Raw genomic sequence first — 24,312 nt, forward strand, 5'->3', positions numbered from 1 at the left:
TTTTATTATTGATTAGGATTGGCGTCGTGCATTTAAACTGAAAAAAGAGGTTCGAGTCTGCAGCAGCAATGTGGTAATACTGATTCCCTCATTTTTGGTTGAAAGGGAAGCACCATTTTATAGAATTACATTTGACCACATATTTCATAAGCTGTCAGCAGGAATGAACAACAAAAACAAAACATCATACTTTTCTTTTCTTTTTCTTTTTCTAAATAATAATAAAAAAGCTGGGTTTTGAATTTAAGAAAAGAAGATGCTATGGGCATTTAGATTCTCTTCTTATGGGCCGGCTATAGACAGTGTTTCCGGTACTCTGCCAGGGCCCACAAAGGGAAACAGTCCTTGTATATTGGATAGTGTAACATGTTGTTGTTCTTGAATGCCCCCGTTATTTCCTGTTCCAATTTCAGAAACATTTTGCTCTCACATTCACATTCCACATTCCACATATTTATTAATTCACACAATCTGCAACTCATCATTTACCTGCTGAGGGAAGCTGCCATCTTCCTGTTGAGAATTAATCAGCACCCTTGCACCCCGGTGGATAGGAGTTGGGTCTCTCTTTGTCTGTATCCAATAATATATTCACAGTTTCAGAATGCATAGTATACAATTAAAAACACATAACCTGTGAGAAAATGTCAACTTAACCTGTCCAGATTGTATTAAGCCCAACATTGCCCAGGCTGTGTGCACCAAGTTGGATCGACCATCTTTCAGGGGTGTATATATCTGAATCATACATAACACTCCTTTCAATTTTCAATTATCAAACTCTTTTTACCAAACAATATTATGCGAGTGAATGCCATTAACCTTATTTGGACACGAAAGATGGCTCTCTCCCCAACCCCCATCATCGCACTGATTCTTAAGTAGAAAATCAACCCCCTTCCGCACAGCCGGACATTCACTGTAACTTCTTCCAGCAGCTGAAAGTCCAACAAGCGCAAACCATGTCCCGTAAATGAAGCAAATCCCCCAGTTTCCGTACCAAGAACCGTCCTCTTCCTGAATTTCTTCAATATATCCGGCACCATTCTTAATGAAGTTGTCTATTTCTTTGCTTCTGTGGCCCGGGTACATCTTTTTAAACATTGCTAATGTTTCTATTCCAGATGATGTGCATTCCACGTATCTATTTCACAGTTCACCGCATACATACATTTATTGTTATTAATTAGGATCTAATTTCTTATATATGAAAAATAATCAACTGATAACATCATTAACTCTTACTGATGTTCAATCACGATGTTCTCCAAAAACTCCATGGGATTCAGTTTCTAATGAGACAAATATGGCAATTAATTGTTATGAAGGCAGGCATAAATATGATAAATACTTATATTTTCATATCAGTTATACATACTTCTAACCACATTGAACCTCGCACCGGCTCCCAGGCTGATAAACCACCGTTTTTACCCTGCATTTGCATTGTTTGATTAATTTATATTATAAAGTTGTAAGTAACTACTTAAAGAAAAATCAGTAATCATTCTCTCACCTGTAGGGAAAGTATGACATTGACAGCATCATACAAACGTTCAGGCTCTGCTTTCTCGCCGATCTTTTCTGTAGGCAACTGCGTGGCATATAGAAGACACTGCACATACATATTCACTCACTTAATTAATATTTTTACCAAATTAAATTCATCGCTAATATGTACGGATATACCTTCAAGCCTTCTGCTGTGCAATCAGAAACTTGCCAGCCATGATCTTGATCAGAGAAAGGCCATCCCCCTTTTGAAATATGGCGAAACATTGTTCTAAAGTCGCCTGCAGGATTGTCCTTCATCTGTCGGATATTTTTAAAACAAAAACAAAATACACGCGTTAGCTAAAATCTTTCACAACAGGAAAGTGGGAATAATGATTTATATATGTACCTGAGTTTGCTTGATGAAATCATATGCTTTGGCCAGTGCTGGCATGATTTCATCGCCCAGATTGCTGAGATATAAAGCTTGAAAGGTGAAATTAGCATCCCAAGCCTGACTGCCGAAACCCTGAACAATTTTTATGAATGAAAAAATAAATTAAATATTTCCAAAAAAATAAAATCGAAAGACCAATAGATTTGATGTGGACTGACTAACCGAAACTTTCAAGCCATCTTCAGCAAGCCACAAGTAATCAGGGACCCTGGCAAGATGTTTCTTGAAACAAATACCATCAGGATCTTCGACCCAGCAAGCAAGCATGCATAATGCCTTCTCTACACATCCAATTGTAATATATCTGCTGTTTTCATCTTCATAATGGATGAGTTGTATTGTGGCTTGAAGAGCCTTTTCTCTTATTAACTTATTGAAGGGCCACCTCGTCAGAATTGGCTCTGAAGCTATATACAGACTGTCCCACATAAAATTTTGGATCCGAGAATGGGGATAGTAGAGATCCTCCTGCATGGCAGTCGTTGTTGTTGAGTAAGTTAATTCGCTGTATAACAGTAATAATAATGATAAATTAAAAGGCAAGTGACATGAATTAGAGAGAAGACCTTGGCACAGAGATGGCGGACACTTGTCCAGTTAATGGTATGGTAAGGCTGCAGGAAGATTTCCTCTCGCAATTGCAGAATGAGAGGAGTAGGAGCAGCAACGAACCTTTTCCCATATAAATATGACATGGGCATGTATACCATCCGACAATAGCACCACATTTTTGCTGCAATATTAATTTCATGTTATTAATTAATCACATAAATAAAATATTATTTAAATAAATAAAAAGGAGTACGTAGTAGGTTGTGAATTACTTGGATGAATAGGAACAAAAGAAGGAAATACCCAAAACTCAGGGGGCATTGGGTTGCATCCAGACCAGTCATATAGACCAAGTATCTGTACACCAATTTAATTTAATTTAATTAATGTAAGAACTTTTTTTTTTCTAAAATATATAAATAAATAAATAAATAAAAGACAAATATATTAAATATACAGACCGAAAGCCAAGTCTTTCCCCAGGAAGAAATATGAGTGGCACCCCCATGGTCAAGGATCCATTTTCTAGCTCGGGGACAGGCATCGTCTTGACCGCCATCAGGTGCTTCACCAAGCATCCGCATGCAGACATAGCTCATAACAGTGCAGATCATGCAGCTGTGGCTCTCTATGTCTATGCCCCATCCTCCATCTTCATTCTGCATCATCCATTTATTTTATAATATTAACTATTTAAAACGCAACATATATATATATAATATATATAAAAAATACAATACAATATAATAGATACCTGATGAGTGTACAGGTAACGAAGAATTTCTCTTCGATACTCGGCGTGAAAAAAAGTATCGAGATGACCAGTTATGTAGAGACAGAACACCTGACCATTATTAATTTAGATTCTTAATTTGTTAGCTAGCTAGCGAGGAAGAGATTTAAATTTTTTTTTTATTTTTTTTTTTACAAAAAAAGAAAAAGAAAAAGAGGAGAAACTTACAAAGGGAGGAGTGAAATAAAGAACGCCGGCATTCTCAGCAGGCCAATGGCCATCGCTTGCCTGCAAAGCTGATAAGAAGTGAGCAGACCTTCTTATTGCTGCTGTGGTCTTCTCATGCGTTATTTCTTCCCCTGTCTCTATATAATTTACTGCTGGTATACTTTGTTTGAAATTCTTCTCTCTGAGAGCCTGAAATTGCCAAAGGAGGTTGGAGCAGCACTTGACTCTGTAACGGTTATTGTAGAAGTTAAGGCGAGCTTGTTCAACCTCTGCGATCTCTTCAGGAGTGCCAGCGTCAGGATCATATTCCCATGTCTGTCTCCCGGCGAAGTTGTTTGTGCTGAATAAGTAAGGGTTGCCTGCTCCGTCTTTAATCTTTAGCCTCCACATTTTTCGAATTCCCAGCTTCTTCAATTATTAATGAAAATCATGTGCATCATCAGTGTGCAGAGTATGTATATCATTGCATTAGTCAGCAAATAAAAAAGAAATAAGAGAAATGAAAGTTTTGGTAATATAATCGAGAAACAATTGCTTCAACTTATTACTTAATTATGCGAGCAGCAGGAGAAAAGCATGCATATGTATTACGCAATTATATTATATGTAATAGCGTGTACAGTCAGAAATGGTAATTTACCTTTGCAGCAGCAGTGAAGAGAATAGAGAGAGAAGGGAGAAGGTGCTTTCAATTTCAAAGGTGGAAAGCAGATATACAGAATTGGGTAATGAAGCAGATGTGATATGTAATCCTCCCTCTTCCTCTTATATATATATATGAAAAATGCACCGAGTCAATGACTTGCCGATACTGCATTAAGATTCATGACATTACCCCCCTAACCATACTACAAAATATAATCCTTTTTTTATAATACTAATTCGTCTTTTCCCTACAAAAGTCTTATGCGAATACCCATATTTTATGCAACTCCTGATTTCCAAGCTCCCAATATAAAACAAAATTTTAAATAATCGACATATGTATTATTATTTTATTATTAAGTATTACCATTAATCATCCATGATTATATAAATACAAGATAAATATCTTAGTTTTATTTATGAATAATATTGAAGTATTTCTTATAATTAATAATAATAAAGCTTGTAACCAACCAGGAACAGGTCCAACCAACTTGATGTTTAAGAGACCATGAACTCAATATTTAAGTTAATATTTGACATATATGATAGATAACAATATTTGGCTCAATTGTCAAAGACTCTTCTGTTGATTTAAATGCATCTGACCAATTCAGTGTTCACAAAAAATGACTGTTGTCTTGATTTTAAATGCAGATACAAACAGAGAATCATTAATTTTCAATAGGTCAAGGCAACGAGTTAATACTTATTATTTAGCTTGGAGGAATATGAGGAAGCAAGTAAAACTAACTGCTGCAGCAAAACATTAAAATTGTATTATATTATACATTTTAGTTTTCTAGTAAAAGATGCAATATCTGTACAAAACTGTAATTGTTGTTTTATTAATCTATGATGAGTATATATATTAGTATTCTGAGATTACATGAGTATGGATGTTCTGTTATATATAAGTCTATGATTGTAACGGTCCTCTTGCTATCTATGTTTTATTCCAACATTCCTTTTTAACTTGGGAGAGGTAGAAGTGACATTTCTTCCTTAGGGAAGAAAGGTTGCTCCTTTTTCCTGATTTGGAGCCTGTAATGATCAAAACTGGGGCCTTGACCAACAGTCCTTGACTGTTAGTTCTTGTTGACAGCCCTTGACTGTTGGTCCTTGCTGACTGTATCCTGATTTAGTTCCTCAACACTTCCCCTCAAGGTGGGTTCGAACAAATTGATAGAACCCATCTTGCTAAGGAGGTTTTGATGATTTGATTTGTTTAAGGCCTTTGTAAAGATATAAGCCAGTTGCTCATGGCTTCTGATGAATGGAGTTTCAATTTCTCCAGACTGGACTTTTTCTTTTATGAAGTGGCAGTCTACTTAAATGTGTTTGGTTCGTTCGTGAAAGACAGGATTCGATGCAATGTGCCTGGCTGCTTGATTATCGCAGTACATTTTCATCAAGCCTTTGCATCCTATTTTCATGTCGGTGAGCACTTGTTTGATCCAAATGAGCTCGCTGGCTATTGACGCCATTGCTCGATATTCTGCTTCTGCACTCGATCTCGCGGTCACAATTTGTTTTTTGCTTTTCCAAGCTACTAAGTTTCCTCCCATGAAGATGTAGAACCCAGAAGTCGATTTTCTGTCACAGCTTCCAGCCCAATCTGCATCAGAAAAACCAACTATAGTATTAGCATCGTTATTGTTTTTCATCCAAATACCTTGACCTGGAGTGCCTTTGAGATATCTGAGGATTCTATCAATGGCGTCCAGATGACAGGTGCGGGGAGCATGCATAAACTGGCTTACCATACTTATGGCATAGGCAATATCAGGCCTAGTGACAGTTAAATATATCAGTTTTCCTACTAGATAATGATAATTTTCTATGTTCTCTAGTGGTTCCCCATCTTCCAAGTTTAGTTTGGTTTTAATCTCCATTGGAGTATTTATTGGTTTTACTCTTACTTTTCCTGTTTCTTTCAATAGGTCAAGAACATATTTTCTTTGAGACAGAAATAAGATTTCATGTGATTTGTCTATTTCTATCCCCAGAAAGTATGATAGTTGATCTAAATCTTTGATATCAAATTCTCCTTTTAGTTTTAGCTTTACCTTTTCAATTTCCTCATTATTATTACTAGTTATGATAATGTCATCGACATAAACAAGGATAATAATAGTGGATGTGTGAGTGTGTTTTACAAATATAGACGAATTTGAAACACATTTATGAAAATTGATATTTAACAAAAAATGACTTAGCTTGGCATACCATGCTCTTAGGGATTGCTTTAATCCATAGATAGCCCTTTTTAGCTTACATACCAAGGAATGATCTGAAGAAGACTTGTGACCTGGAAGAAGAGTCATATAGACTTCTTTGTATAGTGATCCTTGAAGAAAGACATTCTTTACGTCCATTTGAAACAAACTCCAACCTAAATTAATTGCAATACATAACAATATGCGAACAGTACTCATTTTGGCTACAGGGGCAAAGGTTTCTTGATAGTCTACCCCATAGGTCTGAGTGAATCCTTTTGCGACTAACCTAGCCTTATATCGTTCAATGGTACCATCACATTTATACTTAATCTTATAAACCCATTTACACTCTACAGGTTTTTTATTTGGAGGCAAAGTGATAATATCCCATGTGTCATTCTTTTCTAAAGCTTGAAGTTCTTCTTTCATGGCTTTACACCAATTGGGATTAGTGTTATCTTCATAGAAAGAGGTGGGCTCAATGTGTGTTGTGAGTTTTCCTAGATATGCCTTATATTATTTTGATACTGAAGTGTAACTAATGAAGTGTTGGATTAGGTACGACATCTTATGGGATACATAGTCCCTTAGCCTGGCAGAAGGTCTGATTAGTCGAGATGATCTTCGTAAGGCAAATTCTTTTTCTTGTGGCTCATTTTCTCCCCCTGAAGAAGTTGCCTCGATAGTGAGATTGTCTCCCCCTGAGGAAGTTGCCTCGGTAGTAGCCTCCGAGATTTGTTCCCTGTCAGATGGAGTGTCCTAGATTGTGCTATCAAAAAAGGAAGGATTATATGGAAATAATAAAGTAGAGGGTCCATGATTGGTAGTTGTGAAGTACGGGGAGCTTTCATCAAATGACACATCCCGAGAGATATAGGACTTGTGGCTGAAAGGATCATAACATTTATACCCCTTTTTTTCAAAGGAGTATCCTAGGAACACAGTTTTGACAGAACTTTTATCGAATTTATGGTGACGTCTAATGTGGATAAAAGCTGTGCAACCAAAAACGTGAATGTGTCCTAATTCTATTTTTCTGCCTTTGAGAGTTTCTAGCGGACTGGGATTTTTAAGTTTGGGGCTGGGTAAGCGGTTGATAAGATAGGCAACGGTTAGGAGGGCATAGAAGATATAGGAAAAGGTAATCTAGTATGTTTAGCAAATTTGAAAATATCAAAACAACTAGAGTTCATTGTTAGACAAAACAGCTGGTTTAAGACTCTATCAGACGAATGCCCAAACCACCGATCAAGCAACATTTCTTGATTAACAGGGTTGGTCGAGACAAGACACTGGTTGGTGGAATTTGTGAGATAATACAGGCAATTTTCAAAGCGACTCTCACTAATCGTCTTTCCTGAGATTCGATCCTCAAACAACACTTCAGTTGGTGAGAATATAACATTACAAGTTAGAGTTCTAGTGATCTTACCGACAAATAATAAATTAGATTTAAAATCAGGCAAGAGAATAATATCAAGAATATTTTTATGCAAGAACTGAGAAGAGCCAAAACCAGAAATTTTAGCTTGATTTCCGTTGGTAACGATTACATGTTGGGAATAGGTAGGAACAAAATTTTACAATTTTGTTCTGTCCCATGTCATGTGATCTGTTACCCCAAAATCAATGATCCAATTTTGAGAGGCATTTAATGAATTTATATAATTTTTAGAAACCGAACCTGACCCACGGGGTTGTTGGCGCTGAACAATTAACTGAAGCTAAAAAATTAAGTCTCTAAGTTGAGATTTTTCTGTTGGGTTGGATCCGGGTCTGGTGTGCTGAGCAAAGTGGGTCGGATTCGGGTCAAAGGAGCTGGGTCGGGTCGGATCGCTTGAGTCAGGTCGGTGTAAGTTAAAAGAGACCAACTCGTTATTTACCTCATGACCCGACTCAAGCGTTCCCTCATAACCCTTAAGGTCAGTGATGCCTAAGCCGCCAAATCTTCTTTTCTCCTCTTTCTCTTGTCTCCCGCTTTTGCCTCTCTCGCCCTTATTGAGACCTGGCCGTAGACTGGGATGGAGGTGCCAGAAGCGTTCTTGAGAGTGCCTCTGCCTTACGCAGTGGTCGCACCTCTCGACGCTTGCAAGCGCTCCTCTCGCTCGAGTCGTCTCGCGAGGGTGCAATGAGTGAGCGATGTAAGCCCTGGTTTCTGTATTGTCGAAGCTGCTAGTCACGCTCATGGTCGCTCATCTAGTTTCCTCCTGTTAAATGGTGGCTATGACGGTGTCTATTGAGGGAAGGTAGCTCGATAGTAGGATTTGGGATCGAAGAGCCTCATAGCTCGTATCCAACCCGCCCAGGTAAGTATACACTAGGTCTTGCTCTGCTCTTCTTCTCGCCTCTTCTGGGTCGGTTGTCGGTGGGAGGTAACTTTGTAGTTCCTCCCATGTGGTCAAAATTTATGTTATGTAGCTTGTGCTTGTTCGAGTCCCTTGCTTAATCTGTGCCAGTTCTTGCTTTAGATTAAAAATGTGAGTATAGTTCTACTCATGGCTGTATAGGCGTTTCATTTTGTTCCATATTGCCTGTGAGGATTCCAGTAGCATGCAAAGCCTGGCTATCTGAGGCTCCATAGTGTTAGTGTGTAGTGAGATGACCAAATGGTTTGTCGTCTGCCACTTCTCAATTGCCTCCATTTCTTCCTTGGTTGGTTGAGGTTTACTGTGAGTCCCTGTGATGAACCATAATTTCTTCCTGCCACTTAAGCTGATGTAGACTGACTTCGACCATTCAAAATAATTTTAATTACCTTTTAGCACAGTGTTAGTTAATTTTGTAATATCACTGTGAGACATGGTGAAAGAGATTATTTTTTGTGTTTATGGTTGGTTTGGATTGGTAGGGGGATGACAGGATCAAGTCTGCTCTGATATCATGTAGAAAATTGTAATTGTTGTTTTATTAATCTGTGATGAGTATATACATTAGTATTCTGAGATTACATGAGTATGGATGTTATGTTATATATAAGTCTGTGATTGTAACGGTCCTCTTGTTATCCAACGTTACTTTATAGCTTGAGAGAGGTAGAAGTGTTCTTTCTTTTTCTGATTTGGGGCCTGTGATGATCAGAATTGAGGCCTTGACTAATAGTCCTTGACTGTTGGTCATTGCTGACTGGATCCTGATTTAGTTTCTCAACAATATCTAGTTAACTAAATTAAATTAAATTTGTGTTTGTGATAATACTTTTATTGTATCTTTGGAGAATTATATTTAATAAATTTAATGTTTAGGTATGTTACTCGTGTGCTTTTATTTATTTATTTCTACAGACAACACATGCAGGAGAAGATTATGTATTTTCTTAACCAATTATTAATTAGATGACACGTATATTAATTTTATGAACACCCAAATACCCAGTAACTGATTATTTATAGTGGCCATTACCTTCCGTATCACATTCATATCAAATGTTATTATAGCTTATGATCCCTTCAATCATGGGCCTGCCTTATTTTATTTCTTTTCTTTTCTTTTTCATTTTTTCCTGTTCATGAAGAATTGCATGGGCCACTGCGATTGAGCTGTTTGACATAATTCTGAAAACTCCATAAATTCATCTAATTCTATTCAGCAAAAATATTTTATATTTTTCCATTAAAAATAAGCTAAATTTCACTAAAAATAGGTTCACGAGTGATTAGTGAAATTCATAGACTCAAAAATAGAATGAAAAATATGAACCAGGGATCAAATAATTAATAAGATATATATATCTGTGTTTTGATATGATAAAAGATTTATTTATTTATTTATTCTATTAATAGTTAATGGGGATCACATCCTTAAATGGTCAATAGATGGACCGGTTCAGCCTTCATTCTATATGATATATAATGGACGCCAACTTCACTCCATTTTATAATATATACAAACCAATTATTATACATTAATGAGTTAATTGCCACCAAACATCCTTATGAATTCAACCTTCAAAATGATCTGACCACTTCGAGTTTAAAATATTTGTATTTGATTTGATTTTGGTTCCAAAAAAATATAAAATTTATTAAAATATATCATAAATTTAAAAAGTTAATATTTTAATAAGAAAAAATTATATTAAATGTAAAAGATGAGTATAATTCTTAAAGAAATATTTAAAATTTTTATTATTTACTCAAAAAACAAATTAAAAAAGATGTTCAAAATTAAAGATGCTGAGTATATAATTTTTTGGCAGTGGAATATAATTTTGAATGAATTGGAATTAATAATAGAATGAAGAGGGATGAAAATAGAGGGTGTTGAGATTCCAATTTGAAGGACTTATGTGTATATATATATTGACAAGCTATATTTACAGCTAATGACGGTTGAGTATAATATATTATGAAGTAATAATTAAATACTCAACAGTATTAATATGTATATTTTAAAGGAAAATAGTAAAGTATTAATTTATGAAAAGAGATGGGCATTGGTAATAGGAAAAAAGTGGAAACAGGGCAACAACTACCTTCCTTAATTCACACCTGAAGCCCATTGGGCCTATGGCCTCTATTAGTATTTATTTTTGCTATTTGATTATATTATATACTCTGCTACTGCTTTTGTTGTGTCATTAATGGAATTTGAACTATTCGGGGAAAGAGATAACAAGTCCCTCTCTTTTCTTTGGAAATTCCAACCCTTTCCTTTTAATGACTCCATAATAATATGAGCAAAAGAAACATTAGGAAATATTGCATCCATATTTTATTCCTGAGAAACATTAAGTTACAAGAGAAAATTAATTAGCCTTTTGAATTTTATTTTATTTATTAAATGGTTCTGGAAGTCAAAGGAACACGATTTCTGTATTCTGCCAGGGCCCACAGTGGATAGATATTTCTGTATGCTGCATAATGTAACATGCAGTTCTTCATGAACACACCCGTGATCTCCTGTCATTCAGTAACATCCTCTTTTTTATATGATGTTTTTACGAATCCAAAACAGCAATTTATATTGATGGTTACCTGTTGAGGAAAATCTCCATCTTCCAATTGGGAATTGATTATAAGCTTTGCAGCTGCGTGAAGAGGTTTTGGATCTCTATCCATCTGATTATGGGATGAGAGCATCAGAATCATAATTATCTTTATTCCACACCCTCATTATAATATTTAAACTGTGTTGTGTGTGCGCACGCTGACCTGTCCACCATTAATCAGACCCATCATTCCCCATGCGGTATGTACCAAATTCCATCTCTTTCCTTCGAGAGCCACATATTTCTGCATTTACATTTTTCTTTTAGTTTCTCTCTTCTGCTACAAATCTTTTTGCTGTCAAACGAATTAATACGCATATCCAATCATTCCTTTACCTTCTGAGGGCATGAAATATAGCTCTCTCCCCAACCTCCATCATCCTTTTGTATTCTTAGAAGAAAATCCACACCTTTGCGCATTGCTACGCAATTGTTGTACGTCTTCCCAGCAGCTGCCAGTCCTCCCAGTGCAAACCATGTACCATAAGTGAAGCAAACTCCCCAATTCCCATACCTACTCATCACGCAATTCATTTCTCAGTTACTTACTTGCAAAATAGCTATCATCGTACCACCAAGCAAATTATGGCAACCTACCATCCTCCCTCCTCACTTTGTATGCTTTCGAGATATCGTACGGCATTGCTGATGAAATTCTCTATCTCCTTCTTTCGGTGCCCAGGGTATAATCTCTTGAACAAAACTAATGCATGGATTGCAGATGCAGTGCATTCCACATATTCGTGCTCGATGACTATGTCAGCGAAAAACTCTGTTGGATTCAGCACCTGAGTAAGAAGTGCATTAAACGTCAACTTCAAGGTTCAACATAAAGAATCGAGGGGAAAACGATAAGTGTCGTGATCGTGAAGTAACTCACTTCCAGCCATTCTGGAGCCCCAGCTGGCTCCCATGCTGCTAAACCCCCATTTTTACTCTGCAATAAATAAAGCTTAGTCATTTAAAGTGCTAGAAAAGGATTTTATTCGTGTCCGGAGAGATCCTAACCTGTAAAGAAAGAAGTATATTGACAGCATCATACAACTGTTTTGGTTCCATTTTCTCGCCGACAATTTCTGACGGCATCATTGAAAAGAGCAGGCAACACTGTATAATACAAGAGAATTTGTTGAGGCACATTGCAGTTTGAATTTGATACATGTCTGAATCATGTTTTAGTGTTCGATTGCTCAAACTCTGTTACCTTCAATCCTTCTGCAGTGCAATCAGAAACTTGCCATCCATGGTCTTGGTCCGAGAATGTCCAAGATCCCTTAGAAATATGCCTGTACATGCTTTTGAAGTCGCCAGAAGGATTGTCTTTGACCTGAGAAATTTGAGTTATTATTTTTATTATTATTATTATTATTATTATTATATGAAGTGAAACAGAACAAGTTATATATGTCAATGCAATTAAGAGACATAAAAAGGAACAAACTTTGAGATCATTGGGCAAAAAGAAAAATAGAAACCTGAGATTTCTTTATGAAATCATGCCCTCTCTTGAGCACATCTCCTATTTCTTCAGTAAGATTACTAGCAAGCAAGGCTTGGATGGCAAAACCAGTATCCCACTGTTGACTTCCAAAACTCTGTCGCAGAAATCCCAAAATAGTCATTTCATGATGGATGTGGTGGAGTAGAATAGAAGTTACGCAGAATAAAAAATTAATGACAAATAACAACCTGCATTTTCATTCCATCTTCAGCAACCCAAATGTAATCAGGGATCCTAGCGAGATGCTTCTTGAAATAATCGCCATCTGGATCTTCAACCCAGCAAGCAAGCATGCATAGCACCTGTGAATTAATTGAAGAAGCATTTAGAGACAGTGATATATATATATATAAATGTAAATGCATGTACGATGTTGGAATTGGGAAAAAACGTACGGCTACCTTCTCAACGCATCCAATGGTAATGTAACGACTGTTTTCATCTTCATAGTGAATGTGGTTCATGGTGACTCGAAGAGCCTTGTTTCTAATGAATTTGTTCAAAGGCCAACGAGTAAGGAGAGGCTCAGTGAATATGTAGAGAGCATCCCACATCAAATCTTGAATCAACGGATGGGGGTAGTAGAGATCCTCCTGCAGGTCAAGAATCAATAAACACAAGGACAGGAATGAAAGGAACAGGTAGCAGAGAGAGGACGGAAGACTGACACGGGCACACTGATGACGGGTTCTCTTCCAGTTGACTTGATCATAAGGTTGAGTATGGAGCTCTTGTCTGAGTTGAAGAATGAGAGGAGTAATAGGGCCCACAAACCTTTTTCCGTACAGATAAGACATCGGCATGTAAACCATCCGACAGTAGCACCACATTTTTGCTGCATTTTCCAATAGAAATATACTAGCTAGCGTCAATTTTAACTCTGTTCGAATCAAGTTGAGATAGCAATTGATAAATATACCATAGCTCAGACCTGGGTGCATAGGAAGGAATGAAGGAAGAAGCCAGAATTCAGGGGGCATGGGGTTGCTCCCAGACCAGTCGTAGACACCAAGTATCTGAGGAGGCAGTAAAATATTGTATCATTGGAAATAGATTTTATACAACTAAAAAGAGGAAGAAAGAATTAGGTGCGTACAGAGAGCCAAGTCTTTCCCCAGGAGGGAATGTAAGTAACACCGCCATGTTGAAGAATCCAAGTTCTGGCTCTTTGACAAGCATTGTCTTGACCGCCATCAGGTGCTTCGCCGAGAAGACGCATGCAAATGTAGCTGAGAACGGTGCAGAACATGGTGCTGTGGCCCTCAATGTGTAGGCCCCATCCACCATCTTCATTCTGGTGATTGTAAATGTACCTCAGGATTTCCTTGCGATGCTCACTGGGGAGTATGGTGTCCAGATGTCCTGTTATGTACATACACATCACCTGAATATAGTATTCATGGATTTTAGTTAGGTTTGGTTTTAATGCATGCAGTCAGTTGCCTATACCATACAACAAATCACAAAACTTTTCTTCTTTTTTATTTTTTGAAAAAGACAAAATGGAACTTACTAAGGGAGGAAGGAAGAACAAAGGGCCAGCATTTTCTGCAGGCCAATGACCATCGCTAGCCTGCAATGCCGAAAAGAAATGGACTGCTCTTCTTAACGCTTCTGTCGCCTTCTCATTTGTTATCTCTTCTCCCTCTTCTATTTTCACTTTTCCTACTTTTTGCTCGAATTTCTTCTCCCTCATATACTGCAATTTTTTTTTTTTTTCATTTTTTCAAAGAAAAAAACAGATAACGTTATTGCAAACAAAAAGTTATAATTAAAAGAATCTAACAAAATACCACGAATAACTGATTTTATGTTTTTCAAATATGCGAGTTTGGAGTGATTGACAGGCATTCCATCTTTTAAAATCAATAAAAATACATTAAAATTTAATGTATATATATGTGTAGGTATGTGGATATATGTATATTGCCTATCACTGTCATTATCGTCTTTGCCCTTTTCTCAATACTAATTACATTTTCATTCGAACCCTAACATCACCTTTTACTTTCTACTTTTACCATGCCCACCTTTATTACTCTGTCGGTGATTCCTTTTCTTCCTCTCAATTAATTTGATATTATCATCCTCCTAATTAATCATATTTTATTTTTCTTTTAAAAAATATTTCTAGTAATTTTGTATATGAAAAGCAAAAACCTGTTATTTTCTTTATATATATATATATATAATATACAGTGACAGATCTCTTATTGTGAGTGGTAAGTAAATAATAAACATTAACAAGGATGGAAAGGAAAAGACAATACATAAATATAAAATAAATAGTTAACTCTAAAAGAAAATGTTGCAAGAGGGAAAGTCCGCCAGGGAGCAATGTAATAAGTAAGTAAGTAAGAAGAACAAAGGGTACCTGCATACGCCAGAGAAGGTCACTGCTGGGCTTCACCTGATGACGATTGTTGTGAAAAACACGACGAGCTTCTTCTACCTGAGCGCGCTCCTCGGGAGTGCCTGCATCAGGATCGAACTCCCATATTTGCCTCCCTACGTAGTTGTTTGTGCTGTACAAATATGGATCACTGCTACCTTCCTCCGCAATCTTCAACCTCCACATTTTTCTTTTTCCTTTTCTGCGACCTACTAACTTCGGATGCCTATATATCCTAAACCTTTCTGCACGTCCAAAACTAAATCAAATGCTTAATTTGCTTATTCGAACACAATATAGAAAAGGTGGATTAATGAAGGCAGCGCAAATAGGGAAAGAATTAGTTTTGGAGTTGGGAGAGAAAAACTTGTAGCTTCTCTGCGTGTGATGATTACAAAAATGAGAGTCTTCCATTGTTAATTACTTGTATATATATATACAAATATGTACAGCCAAACAGTCTCTCTTCCCATTTACTTTATTCCATTTTATGTTCTTCTCTCTCTCTCTTTCATATTAAACGTACTCAGGGTTTAATTTATACATAAATCTCATATATTTAACTAGGAATATAATACCTTTTTTTTTTTAAAACATTCATATATTTTTTATTTTTACTGCCATCCATATATATATATATATATTTGTAGTTGCATTTAAATTAGTTTTTCTTCAAACTGTATATTGCGAGCAATACTATGAATTCTTTAGTGAAAATCATATTATTTAATCTCCATACAAGAAAACAAAAAGATAAAGATAAAGATAAAAAGGAGAATAATGAAAAGAATTGAGAGGTTGAGGCACAAGCGAAGCCACCAAAAGAAGGCACAAAATCGATAAATACAATACAGTTGACTGAGCAACGAAATATATCTTCACCTGCCTAATTCTTTTTTTTGACAAAACATCCCATCATTTTTATTATTTAACATACATGCGTATGTCTGTCCAAGTTGTGGAATTTCTTGGGTATTTATCCTTGAATCATTGACCAGACCAAAAATTAGTTAGATTTTCAATAGCTAATTAATTTTCTATAAGATTTATTACTGTCACAGTCCAACTTAGTGTAATATTTAGCCTTTTTTATTTAATTAAAACAGCGACCTTCTGTATTTATATATGTATAATGCACTTGGAACTAATTCTTTTTATTTATGGTAATATTAAAAAAAGTGTATGAGTATATTAAAGGTATACCTGTGTGAATCAAATGAAAGAAGTCTGAAATTTGGATTGGGAAAAGCATGAAATTGACAAATCTGAAAGTGGAAACCCCAATTCTTAATAATAAAAAAATAAATAAGTGGTTTTAGTCTTTCCATGTTAATTGGATTCTCCACCAATATCCACTTTCACACATTATGATTGACCTCCTTTTTTTTTTTTGTTTTTTTTTTCTATGAGTTTCTTTAAGAAAATAATAATAAAAAGAAAAGAATGTTCAAAATTCCATATGAAAGGCATTGGGTTTCAAAGAAAGTGGGTTTGTTTGGTTGAGTTTAGTAAGGAGGGTGTTTATATGAATCATGCATCAAGCTTACCTAACAAAATCAAAAAAGAAGACTCAGCTTAATTAGTCGATTGAATATCACCTAACAAACAATTTCAAGACCCCATCTATTAATTAACGTTATAATATTCCTTTTTAATTCTAATTACCATCCCTCTTTCTGCCCTTACTTAATCACACTTTTGTTGCTTCAATATTCCTAGGGATTAATGTAAAACATATTTATAGTTAGCCTAAGAAGGAAGGATTAGTTGTAATAAGAAACTGTGAGGTGGGTACTTGACAATGCTAGAATCTGAAACATATGCATTTTATTAAGTTGTTTGGTAAATGTGTATGAATCACCTCATTTTTCATTAATTGTTTGCCCACTTGATCCATCTAACTTCTATATAAATATTTAAGTGTGTTTTAGAGGTTTAATGATTTGTTTCTATATATAATATGGTATGAAGATGTGTTTTACCTCACTTTAGTTTTTCTTATCTACATTCAGGAAATAATGCAAAAAAGGAGAATTTGAGCTAAAAATGCACTAATGGGCATTAATTGGACTGCGACTATTAAAGGCTCGAGAATCAAACACGTTGGCTATTAATAGTTTAGGCCTAGCTTAATTCATTAAGGCCCAAAAATGAGAGTTTAGGTAATTATTATATAATTAGTGGATAATTATCATTTGAGTTGTTTAGTTTTTTTTAAGACAATAAGGGATAAACTATAGGAGTTGTGTGTTGAGAAAAGAACTCTAAAAAAGGAAATCTCTATAAGGAGTAGAGGTAAATTAGAATAGGGAGTTCTTCGTCTACTGAATCTCTCTGGAGAAGGGTTCTATTATTCTCGGCAGAAAATTCTGGAGTTCATCATCTTTGACATCTTGCTAGCTTGTGTTGCATCATTCTTTGAAGAATCAGAGAAGCTTTTTGAAGACGTGGAGAAAGATGACCAATCTTCTTCATTCTTTGAAGAGCCTTTGAACTTTGAGGGAGTTTTAGTTTTATGTTTTATGAATTTTAAATCTTTTTATTTAATTACAATGATCGTTGAATTAAGTATGTTAGGTTAAGTCCCATAAGTGTTTAGTTTGGCTTTTTACTTATGTATGAACCTTATATATTTTGAGTTTAATAAATGATTTTTTTCCTTTTTATGTTCATTAGTTTCATCTATTATTATTGATTGATCATCATATCAATTTAGTAGTAATATGTGTTATGAAAATCTTTAGGTAAAAAGTATTAGAAACATCATCTTTACTTTAATCTATGTTGATATAAGAAACCTAAGTTGCATCATTAGCTTGAGCGACTTAGGGAAAAGGCACATTGCTATCTCATTTGTTAAATTAGGGCTTAAGGGAATTGAGGGGATTACTAAGTAAAAGCTAGACTAAATGCTATCTTATCATATAGTTCATATTAATCATTCCACTTGCATATTTACTTTCTGGTTATTTAATTTCTTTTATTAAACTAAGATCATTCTCAAAACATCGGCTTAGAGTGTTTATATTTACTTTCAGTTATTTGTATGATAGTTGGTCTTTATAATATATGCTCGATAATCCCTTGTGAGATCGACCTCGTGTGAGCTTACCCGAACTACCATTCGGTTCGTACACTTGCGAGTACTAACTTAAACATATCAAGTTTTTGGCGCCGTTGCCAGGGAATTGTGTCAATATTATATTGATTAATTGTCAAATATCTTTTTTTTTTTTGTATTTTTTTCGTGTGTTGCATGTTATTTATTTCTGTTTTATTTTTTAAATTCTGTTTTTAAGTTTTTTCTGAAATTTTTCCTTTGATTTTATATGCCTAGCAGGAAAACAAGATCAGGTGATTCATCAACTCAAAATCCTACAACTTGAGATCAACTGTTAAAAAAGCAGAAGGAGACCAAGAGGTAGAGAGTGAGTTTGTACCTCCAAGAGGAATTGAATTTTAAGAAAAGCTGGAACAAGAGTTGGAAGAAGAAGTTGAGATAATGGCTGATGATCAAAGGGAAGTTGCAGCGCAAAGGCAAATGGCCATGAAGGACTATGCTCGTCTGATAATTAGTAACACTACTTCATGCATAGTCTTAGGCAATGCATTTAGGATTTATGAGCTTAAGAACATCCATTTTAATATGCTTCCGTCATTCTATGGTATGCCTAGTGAGGATGCATTGACATTCATTAGAGAGTTCTATGCTATAGTTTACATATTCCCATTATCTGGACTCAATGAAGATCAATTAAAGATGAGATGTTTCCCTCACTCATTAAAAAATAAAGCAAATGCTTGGTTAATGACCTTGCCTCCTAATTCTTTGAGAACTTGGGATGAAGTTTATTAAAAATCTATAAGTAAATTTTACACACATCAAAAGACCAAAGAATTAAGAGTTGAGATTTCCAATTTTTATCAAAAGGACACTGAATCCTTTCACGAAGCATGGGACAACTTCAAATCACTTTTACTACAATGCCCACACTATGGATACCCACTTCCTGTTACTAAACAATCATTTTATGATGGTTTAACACAACAATACTAATATATGGTGGATAATGCAGCTGGGGGTGCTATGCTAGAAAGAATTGCTGATGAAGTTTATGAGATCTTTTTGAAATGTTAGGAGCTAATTCACAACAAAAGAGTGTGAGAGCAAAAAGAGTAGGAGTGAATGAAGTTGTATATAATAATGAGATGGCTATACAAATAGCCGAATTAACTAAATAAGTTAAGATTCTTGCTTCAACTAAGAATGTACAAAGCAATGAGGTATGCAGTATATGTGGTGTTTATGGTCATCGTGCTAACGTTTGTTTGTCTTATGAGACTTATGCATGAGAAGATTATGAACAGGTTAACTTGATAGAATCTTATCAACCTAGGCAACCTAGGATTATCCAATACTTATAATCCGAGATGGAGGAATCATCCAAATTTCTCTTGGAGAAATAACGATCATAACCCACCACAAATACTGAGGAACCAAAACCAGCCCAGTATCAGAATTAAGAGCTTCTATACCCAAGAAACTAAAACCCTCCATTCCCTAATCAAGGACAAGCCCTTCAAAGAAAATCAAGTTTGGAGAAAACACTCCAATCTTTTATGACGGCTACCCATGATAGAATGGAGAGGAATAAAAAGAAAACTGATTCCATAGAAGCTTTAGTAAAGCGATTGGAAATTCAAATTGGGCAAATTGCTAAAGCGATACAAGAAGATAAGAAAAAAAAATTTCCAAGTCAACCTGAGCAAGCTAAAGCAATCACTGTTCTTAAGGATGCTGAGTTATTTGATAATAATGTTAAAAATCTAATTGAAAAAGATTCTTCTTACGCAGGTACATCAAAAGAAGGTGGACTAGTTGATGTAGAGATAACTGAAGGAGGTTTACAAAAAGAAGGAAGAATAGAGTCCAATCTTGGGCAGAAAGAGAAAGACAAGGAGGCATTCTCAGGACCTGAGTTTCATAAAGCAGCTGAGCCTTATAAGCCTCCAATTATGTTCCCGAACAGATTGAAAGAAAGCAAACAAGATAAGCAATTTTTTGAAATTTTTGATATGCTTTCTAAAGTTAACATTTATTTGCCCTTATTAGATACAAGAATATGCCAGCTTATGCTAAGTTCTTTAAGGAACTCAATTCCAACAAGAGGAGATATGGGAACAATGAAAAAGTTATGGTGTCTGAAACAAAAAGTGCAGTTCTCCAACAACAGTTACCTCCTAAGAGGAAAGACCCTAGGAGCTTTACCGTTGATATTACAATGGGGGACAAAAAGGTTGCTAAAGCCATGTTGGATTTGGGAGCAAGCATCAATTTAATGCTATATTCAACATATGTACAACTTGGTTTAGGAGAATTGAAGCTAACCGCCATGTCTCTGCAACTAGCTGATAGGCCAATTAAATATCCAAGAGGCATAGTGGAAAACTTGTTGATTCAGGTAGGAAAACTGATAATCCCTATTGTCTTTATGGTTCTAGACATGGAAGGTACATCAGCAAGGGATAATGAACAAACAATACTCCTTAGTAGACCTTTTATGGCAACTACCAAGACAGTTATTGACGTGCACAATGAGAAGCTGACTATGACAGTTTTGGGAGAGACTGTAGAATTTAAAGTGTTTAATTCTCTAACTATATCTCCTAGCACTTCAATTGATGAATGTTCATATGTTGATTGCATGAATTATTTTGTTTATGAAATATATTTTCAGGATAAGGATGATAAGCTAGAAGTTGCATTAACATTGGAAAAGCATGAAGAATGTTTAGATGAAGAAGTCTTAGACTTACATGATAAGTTAGATGAAGCTATTTCATTGTTACCTGATGAAAGCACTATTGAACCTTTAGATTCATCCATTGAAAGCAAATCAGAAATTATTGATGAACCACCTAAGGTTGAGCTCAAGGAGTTGCCTAACACACTTAAATATGTCTTCTTAGGAGAAAAGAATACATATCCAGTGATAATAGCCTCCGATCTTTCTCCTTTAGAGGAAGAGACAACTATTAGAGAATTGAGAAGACTTAAAAAAGCTATTGGGTGGGGAATTGTTGATATTAAGGGGATTAGTCCAACAATGTATATGCATAAAATTATTTTAGAAGACAATTCTAAAACGGTTAGAGATATACAACGATGACTTAATCCCAATATGAAAGAAGTAGTAAAAAAAGGAAGTTCAGAAGTTATGGGATGAGGGTATCATATACCCTATAGCTGATAGTAATTGGGTAAGCCCTGTTCATGTAGTGCCTAAAAAGTCAGGCACAACAGTTGTTAAAAATGAAAAAAGGGAGTTAGTCCCCACAAGAATGACAACGGGGTGGAGAATGTGTATTGATTATAGAAAGTTAAATGCCGCAACAAAGAAGGATCATTTTCCTCTTCCTTTTGTTGATAAAATATTATAGCGTTTAGCAGGACATGAATTTTATTATTTTTTTGATGGACTTTCAGGATATTACCAGGTAGCCATTGCACGTGAAGATCAAGAAATGACAACTTTCACATATCCCTTTGAAACTTTTGCATTTAGAATGATGCCTTTTGGGCTGTGCAACGCTCCAACAACATTCCAAAGATGTATGCTTTCTATTTTCTCTGACATATTAGAAGACTGTATCGAGATATTTATGGATGATTTCTCAGTTTTTGGTTCCTCATTTGATGCATGTCTAAGTAATCTGACTCGTGTACTTGAGAGATGCATTGAATGTAACTTAACATTGAGTTGGAAAAAGAGTCATTTCATGGTTAAACAAGGTATTGTGCTAGGGCATGTTGTTTCTAGTAAAGGTACTGAAGTAGACCAAGCAAAAGTCAATTTAATTGCCAAATTGCCCCCTCCTACTTCAGTAAAGGGCATTAGAAGTTTTCTTGGCCGTGTAGGATTTTATAGGCGTTTTATTAAAGAATTTTCTAAAATTGCTTGTCTTTTAACTGAATTGCTGGCTAAAGATATTAACTTTATTTTTAAAGATGCATGCTATCTGCTTTTAACATCTTGAAAGAAAGATTGACTAGTGCACCAGTTATTGTGGCACCTGATTGGTCTCTTCCCTTTGAAATCATGTGTGATACATCTGATTATATTATAGGAGCGGTCTTGGGCCAAAGAATTGATAAAGCTTTACATGTAATATATTATGCTAGCAAAACTCTTGATGATGCTCAAGTAAACTATTCGACAACTGAAAAAGAATTTCTAGCTGTTGTATATTCACTAGACAAATTTAGATCTTATTTGGTGGGATCTAAAGTCATTGTTCATTCAGATCATGCAGCTTTGAGATATCTTTTAACTAAGCCTAATGCTAAACCACAGCTTATTAGGTGGGTGCTCTTATTATAAGAGTTTGATATAGAGATAAAAGATAAAAAAGAGAGTGAAAATGTAGTAGCAGATCACCTTTCGAGGTTGATTTCTGATTTTGATAATCTTGATTCTAAAAAAGTAATTAATGAGACTTTCCCTGATGAACAATTGTTTATAGTAAGTTATGAGCCATGGTATGCTGACATTGTGAACTATTTGGCATGTGGTGTTATGAGAACTGACTTAACTTGGTAGGAAAAGAAACGATTTCTATCAGGGTGTAGGCATTATTATTGGGATGACCCGTATTTGTTTAAACATTATTCTGATCAAATGATTAGAAGATGTGTTCCTGAAGATGAGCAACAAAGCATTCTGGCCTTTTGCCACGAAATGCATTATAGGGGTCACTTTGGTGGTAAGAAAATAGCCTACAAGGTTCTGAAATCAGGTTTCTTCTGGCCTTCATTATTATGCTCATATTTTTTGTGCTAAATGTGATAGGTGCCAAAGAAGTGGAAGTATTAGCAAACGAACTGAAATGCCTCAGACTTTTAATCTTGTGGTTGAACTATTTGATGTGTGAGGTATCGATTTTATAGGACCATTTCCACCTTTTCATGGTTATGAATATGCACTTGTTGCTGTTGATTATGTGTCTAAATAGATAGAAGCAATAGCTACATGAACTAATGACGCTAAAATAGTATGCAAATTCGTAAAAGATAATATTTTTAGCAGGTTTGGAACACCTAGAGCAATCATTAGCGAGAGGGAACATATTTTTGCAACAAGGCATTTAGCGCCTTACTAAAGAAATATGGAGTAACTCATAGAGTTGCAATACCTTATCACTCACAAACATCAGGACAGGTGGAAGTTAGCAATAGATAAATTAAGTCAATACTTGAGAAATTAGTGCACCCATCTAGAAAACATTGGGCTATGCACTTGAATAGTGCCCTGTGGGCATATCGAACGACTTATAAAATACCGATTGGAATGAGTCCTTATAGATTTGTATATGGCAAAACTTGCCATTTACCGGTCGAATTAGAACATAAAGCATATTGGGCTATTAAGGAGCTTAATATGGACTTAACTAAAGCAAGTGAAGAGCGTTTGTTGCATCTAAATGAGCTAGAAGAAATGTGTAGCGAGGCATATGAGAATGCCAAGCTATACAAAGAAAGGACCAAGAAGCAACATGATAAGAGTTTACTTCGTAAATCTTTTGTCCCTGGAATGAAAGTATTATTATTTAACTCATACTTTAAACTTTTTTCAGGAAAGCTTAGATCCAGATGGAACAGATCCTTCGAAGTAATAACGGTTTTCAATCATGGTGTGATGGAATTACGTAACATTAAGACCCAAGAACAATTCAAAGTTAATGGCTATCGCTTAAAGCCATACTATGAAGGGATGACATGTGGACATGAAGTGGAGTGCATAGAAGCACCTCCAATTTGAAATAAATTTTATCAATGTCTAGCTATAGATAATAAATTTAGCACTTATATATTACATATTTTCTATTTTTACTATTTTAGTTTTCAATTTAAAGTATTTTCTCGCTTTGTTTTTAGGAATCTGCAAGAGATTTAACCGTCCGAGCACATGCACGATCATCAAGTACAACAAAGGAGCTTTATGTGGTAACACTTAATTTACTAGTCGTTATTGTGCTTCAAGGATTTATAAGATTATGTGTATTATATAAAGGTTATTTAATTAGGATTTGAGTATCCCTTG

The 24,312-nt window shown here is 35.4% G+C and overlaps 3 protein-coding genes and 1 non-coding gene across 5 annotated transcripts; 1 reads left to right on the top strand and 3 right to left on the bottom strand.

Moving 5' to 3' along the window:
• Positions 1–71: 71 nt before the first annotated feature.
• LOC8259940 (beta-amyrin synthase) lies at positions 72–4,229 on the bottom strand. The gene is made up of 16 exons (XM_002513253.4): positions 4,105–4,229; positions 3,465–3,872; positions 3,258–3,347; positions 2,965–3,162; positions 2,776–2,860; positions 2,518–2,684; positions 2,114–2,419; positions 1,904–2,023; positions 1,690–1,812; positions 1,517–1,615; positions 1,379–1,435; positions 1,246–1,292; positions 823–1,144; positions 658–738; positions 490–573; positions 72–398 (listed from the first exon to the last, which is right to left on the bottom strand). The coding sequence occupies exons 2-16, from the start codon at positions 3,852–3,854 to the stop codon at positions 294–296; spliced, it is 2,274 nt and encodes a 757-aa protein (XP_002513299.1). The 5' UTR covers positions 3,855–3,872; positions 4,105–4,229; the 3' UTR covers positions 72–293.
• A 6,789-nt stretch (positions 4,230–11,018) lies between these two features.
• Positions 11,019–15,748, bottom strand: LOC8259939 (beta-amyrin synthase). 2 transcript variants are annotated; one of them, XM_048373387.1, is made up of 16 exons: positions 15,194–15,748; positions 14,333–14,518; positions 13,916–14,203; positions 13,751–13,835; positions 13,488–13,654; positions 13,215–13,412; positions 13,008–13,121; positions 12,794–12,913; positions 12,523–12,645; positions 12,327–12,425; positions 12,199–12,255; positions 11,916–12,106; positions 11,655–11,832; positions 11,482–11,562; positions 11,305–11,388; positions 11,019–11,229 (listed from the first exon to the last, which is right to left on the bottom strand). In XM_048373387.1, the coding sequence occupies exons 1-16, from the start codon at positions 15,395–15,397 to the stop codon at positions 11,107–11,109; spliced, it is 2,298 nt and encodes a 765-aa protein (XP_048229344.1). In that variant the 5' UTR covers positions 15,398–15,748; the 3' UTR covers positions 11,019–11,106. The 2 variants fall into 2 exon arrangements, with proteins under 2 accessions (XP_048229344.1, XP_002513298.3); XM_002513252.4 differs by having other exon boundaries at positions 13,221–13,412; positions 15,194–15,746.
• A 3,358-nt stretch (positions 15,749–19,106) lies between these two features.
• LOC112533895 lies at positions 19,107–19,214 on the bottom strand. Its single transcript, XR_003078237.1, has one exon. It is a non-coding gene; the product is annotated as a small nucleolar RNA R71 (small nucleolar RNA).
• A 4,435-nt stretch (positions 19,215–23,649) lies between these two features.
• Positions 23,650–24,030, top strand: LOC107260827. Its single transcript, XM_015715633.1, has 2 exons — positions 23,650–23,782; positions 23,846–24,030. Exons 1-2 carry the CDS (start codon positions 23,650–23,652, stop codon positions 24,028–24,030), a joined length of 318 nt encoding a protein of 105 aa, XP_015571119.1.
• Positions 24,031–24,312: the final 282 nt, after the last annotated feature.

Source organism: Ricinus communis, chromosome 4, assembly GCF_019578655.1.
Source record: "Ricinus communis isolate WT05 ecotype wild-type chromosome 4, ASM1957865v1, whole genome shotgun sequence".
In the NCBI taxonomy this organism is placed as follows: domain Eukaryota; kingdom Viridiplantae; phylum Streptophyta; class Magnoliopsida; order Malpighiales; family Euphorbiaceae; genus Ricinus; species Ricinus communis.

What these genes read in the sequence shown, in the direction of transcription:
- LOC8259940 (XM_002513253.4), bottom strand. Translation starts at nt 3,854, where the DNA reads ATGTGGAGGCTAAAGATTAAAGACGGAGCAGGCAACCCTTACTTATTC. An exon ending in GGGGAAAGACTTGGCTTTCG is followed by an intron (nt 2,861 to 2,964) that starts GTCTGTATATTT and finishes ATTGGTGTACAG; the next exon opens with ATACTTGGTCTATATGACTG. An exon ending in AACATCGTGATTGAACATCA is followed by an intron (nt 1,145 to 1,245) that starts GTAAGAGTTAAT and finishes ACTGTGAAATAG; the next exon opens with ATACGTGGAATGCACATCAT.
- LOC8259939 (XM_048373387.1), bottom strand. Translation starts at nt 15,397, where the DNA reads ATGTGGAGGTTGAAGATTGCGGAGGAAGGTAGCAGTGATCCATATTTG. An exon ending in CCCGTCATCAGTGTGCCCGT is followed by an intron (nt 13,413 to 13,487) that starts GTCAGTCTTCCG and finishes CTTGACCTGCAG; the next exon opens with GAGGATCTCTACTACCCCCA. An exon ending in CAAAGTGAGGAGGGAGGATG is followed by an intron (nt 11,833 to 11,915) that starts GTAGGTTGCCAT and finishes CGTGATGAGTAG; the next exon opens with GTATGGGAATTGGGGAGTTT.
- LOC107260827 (XM_015715633.1), top strand. Translation starts at nt 23,650, where the DNA reads ATGGACTTAACTAAAGCAAGTGAAGAGCGTTTGTTGCATCTAAATGAG. An exon ending in ACATGATAAGAGTTTACTTC is followed by an intron (nt 23,783 to 23,845) that starts GTAAATCTTTTG and finishes AACTTTTTTCAG; the next exon opens with GAAAGCTTAGATCCAGATGG.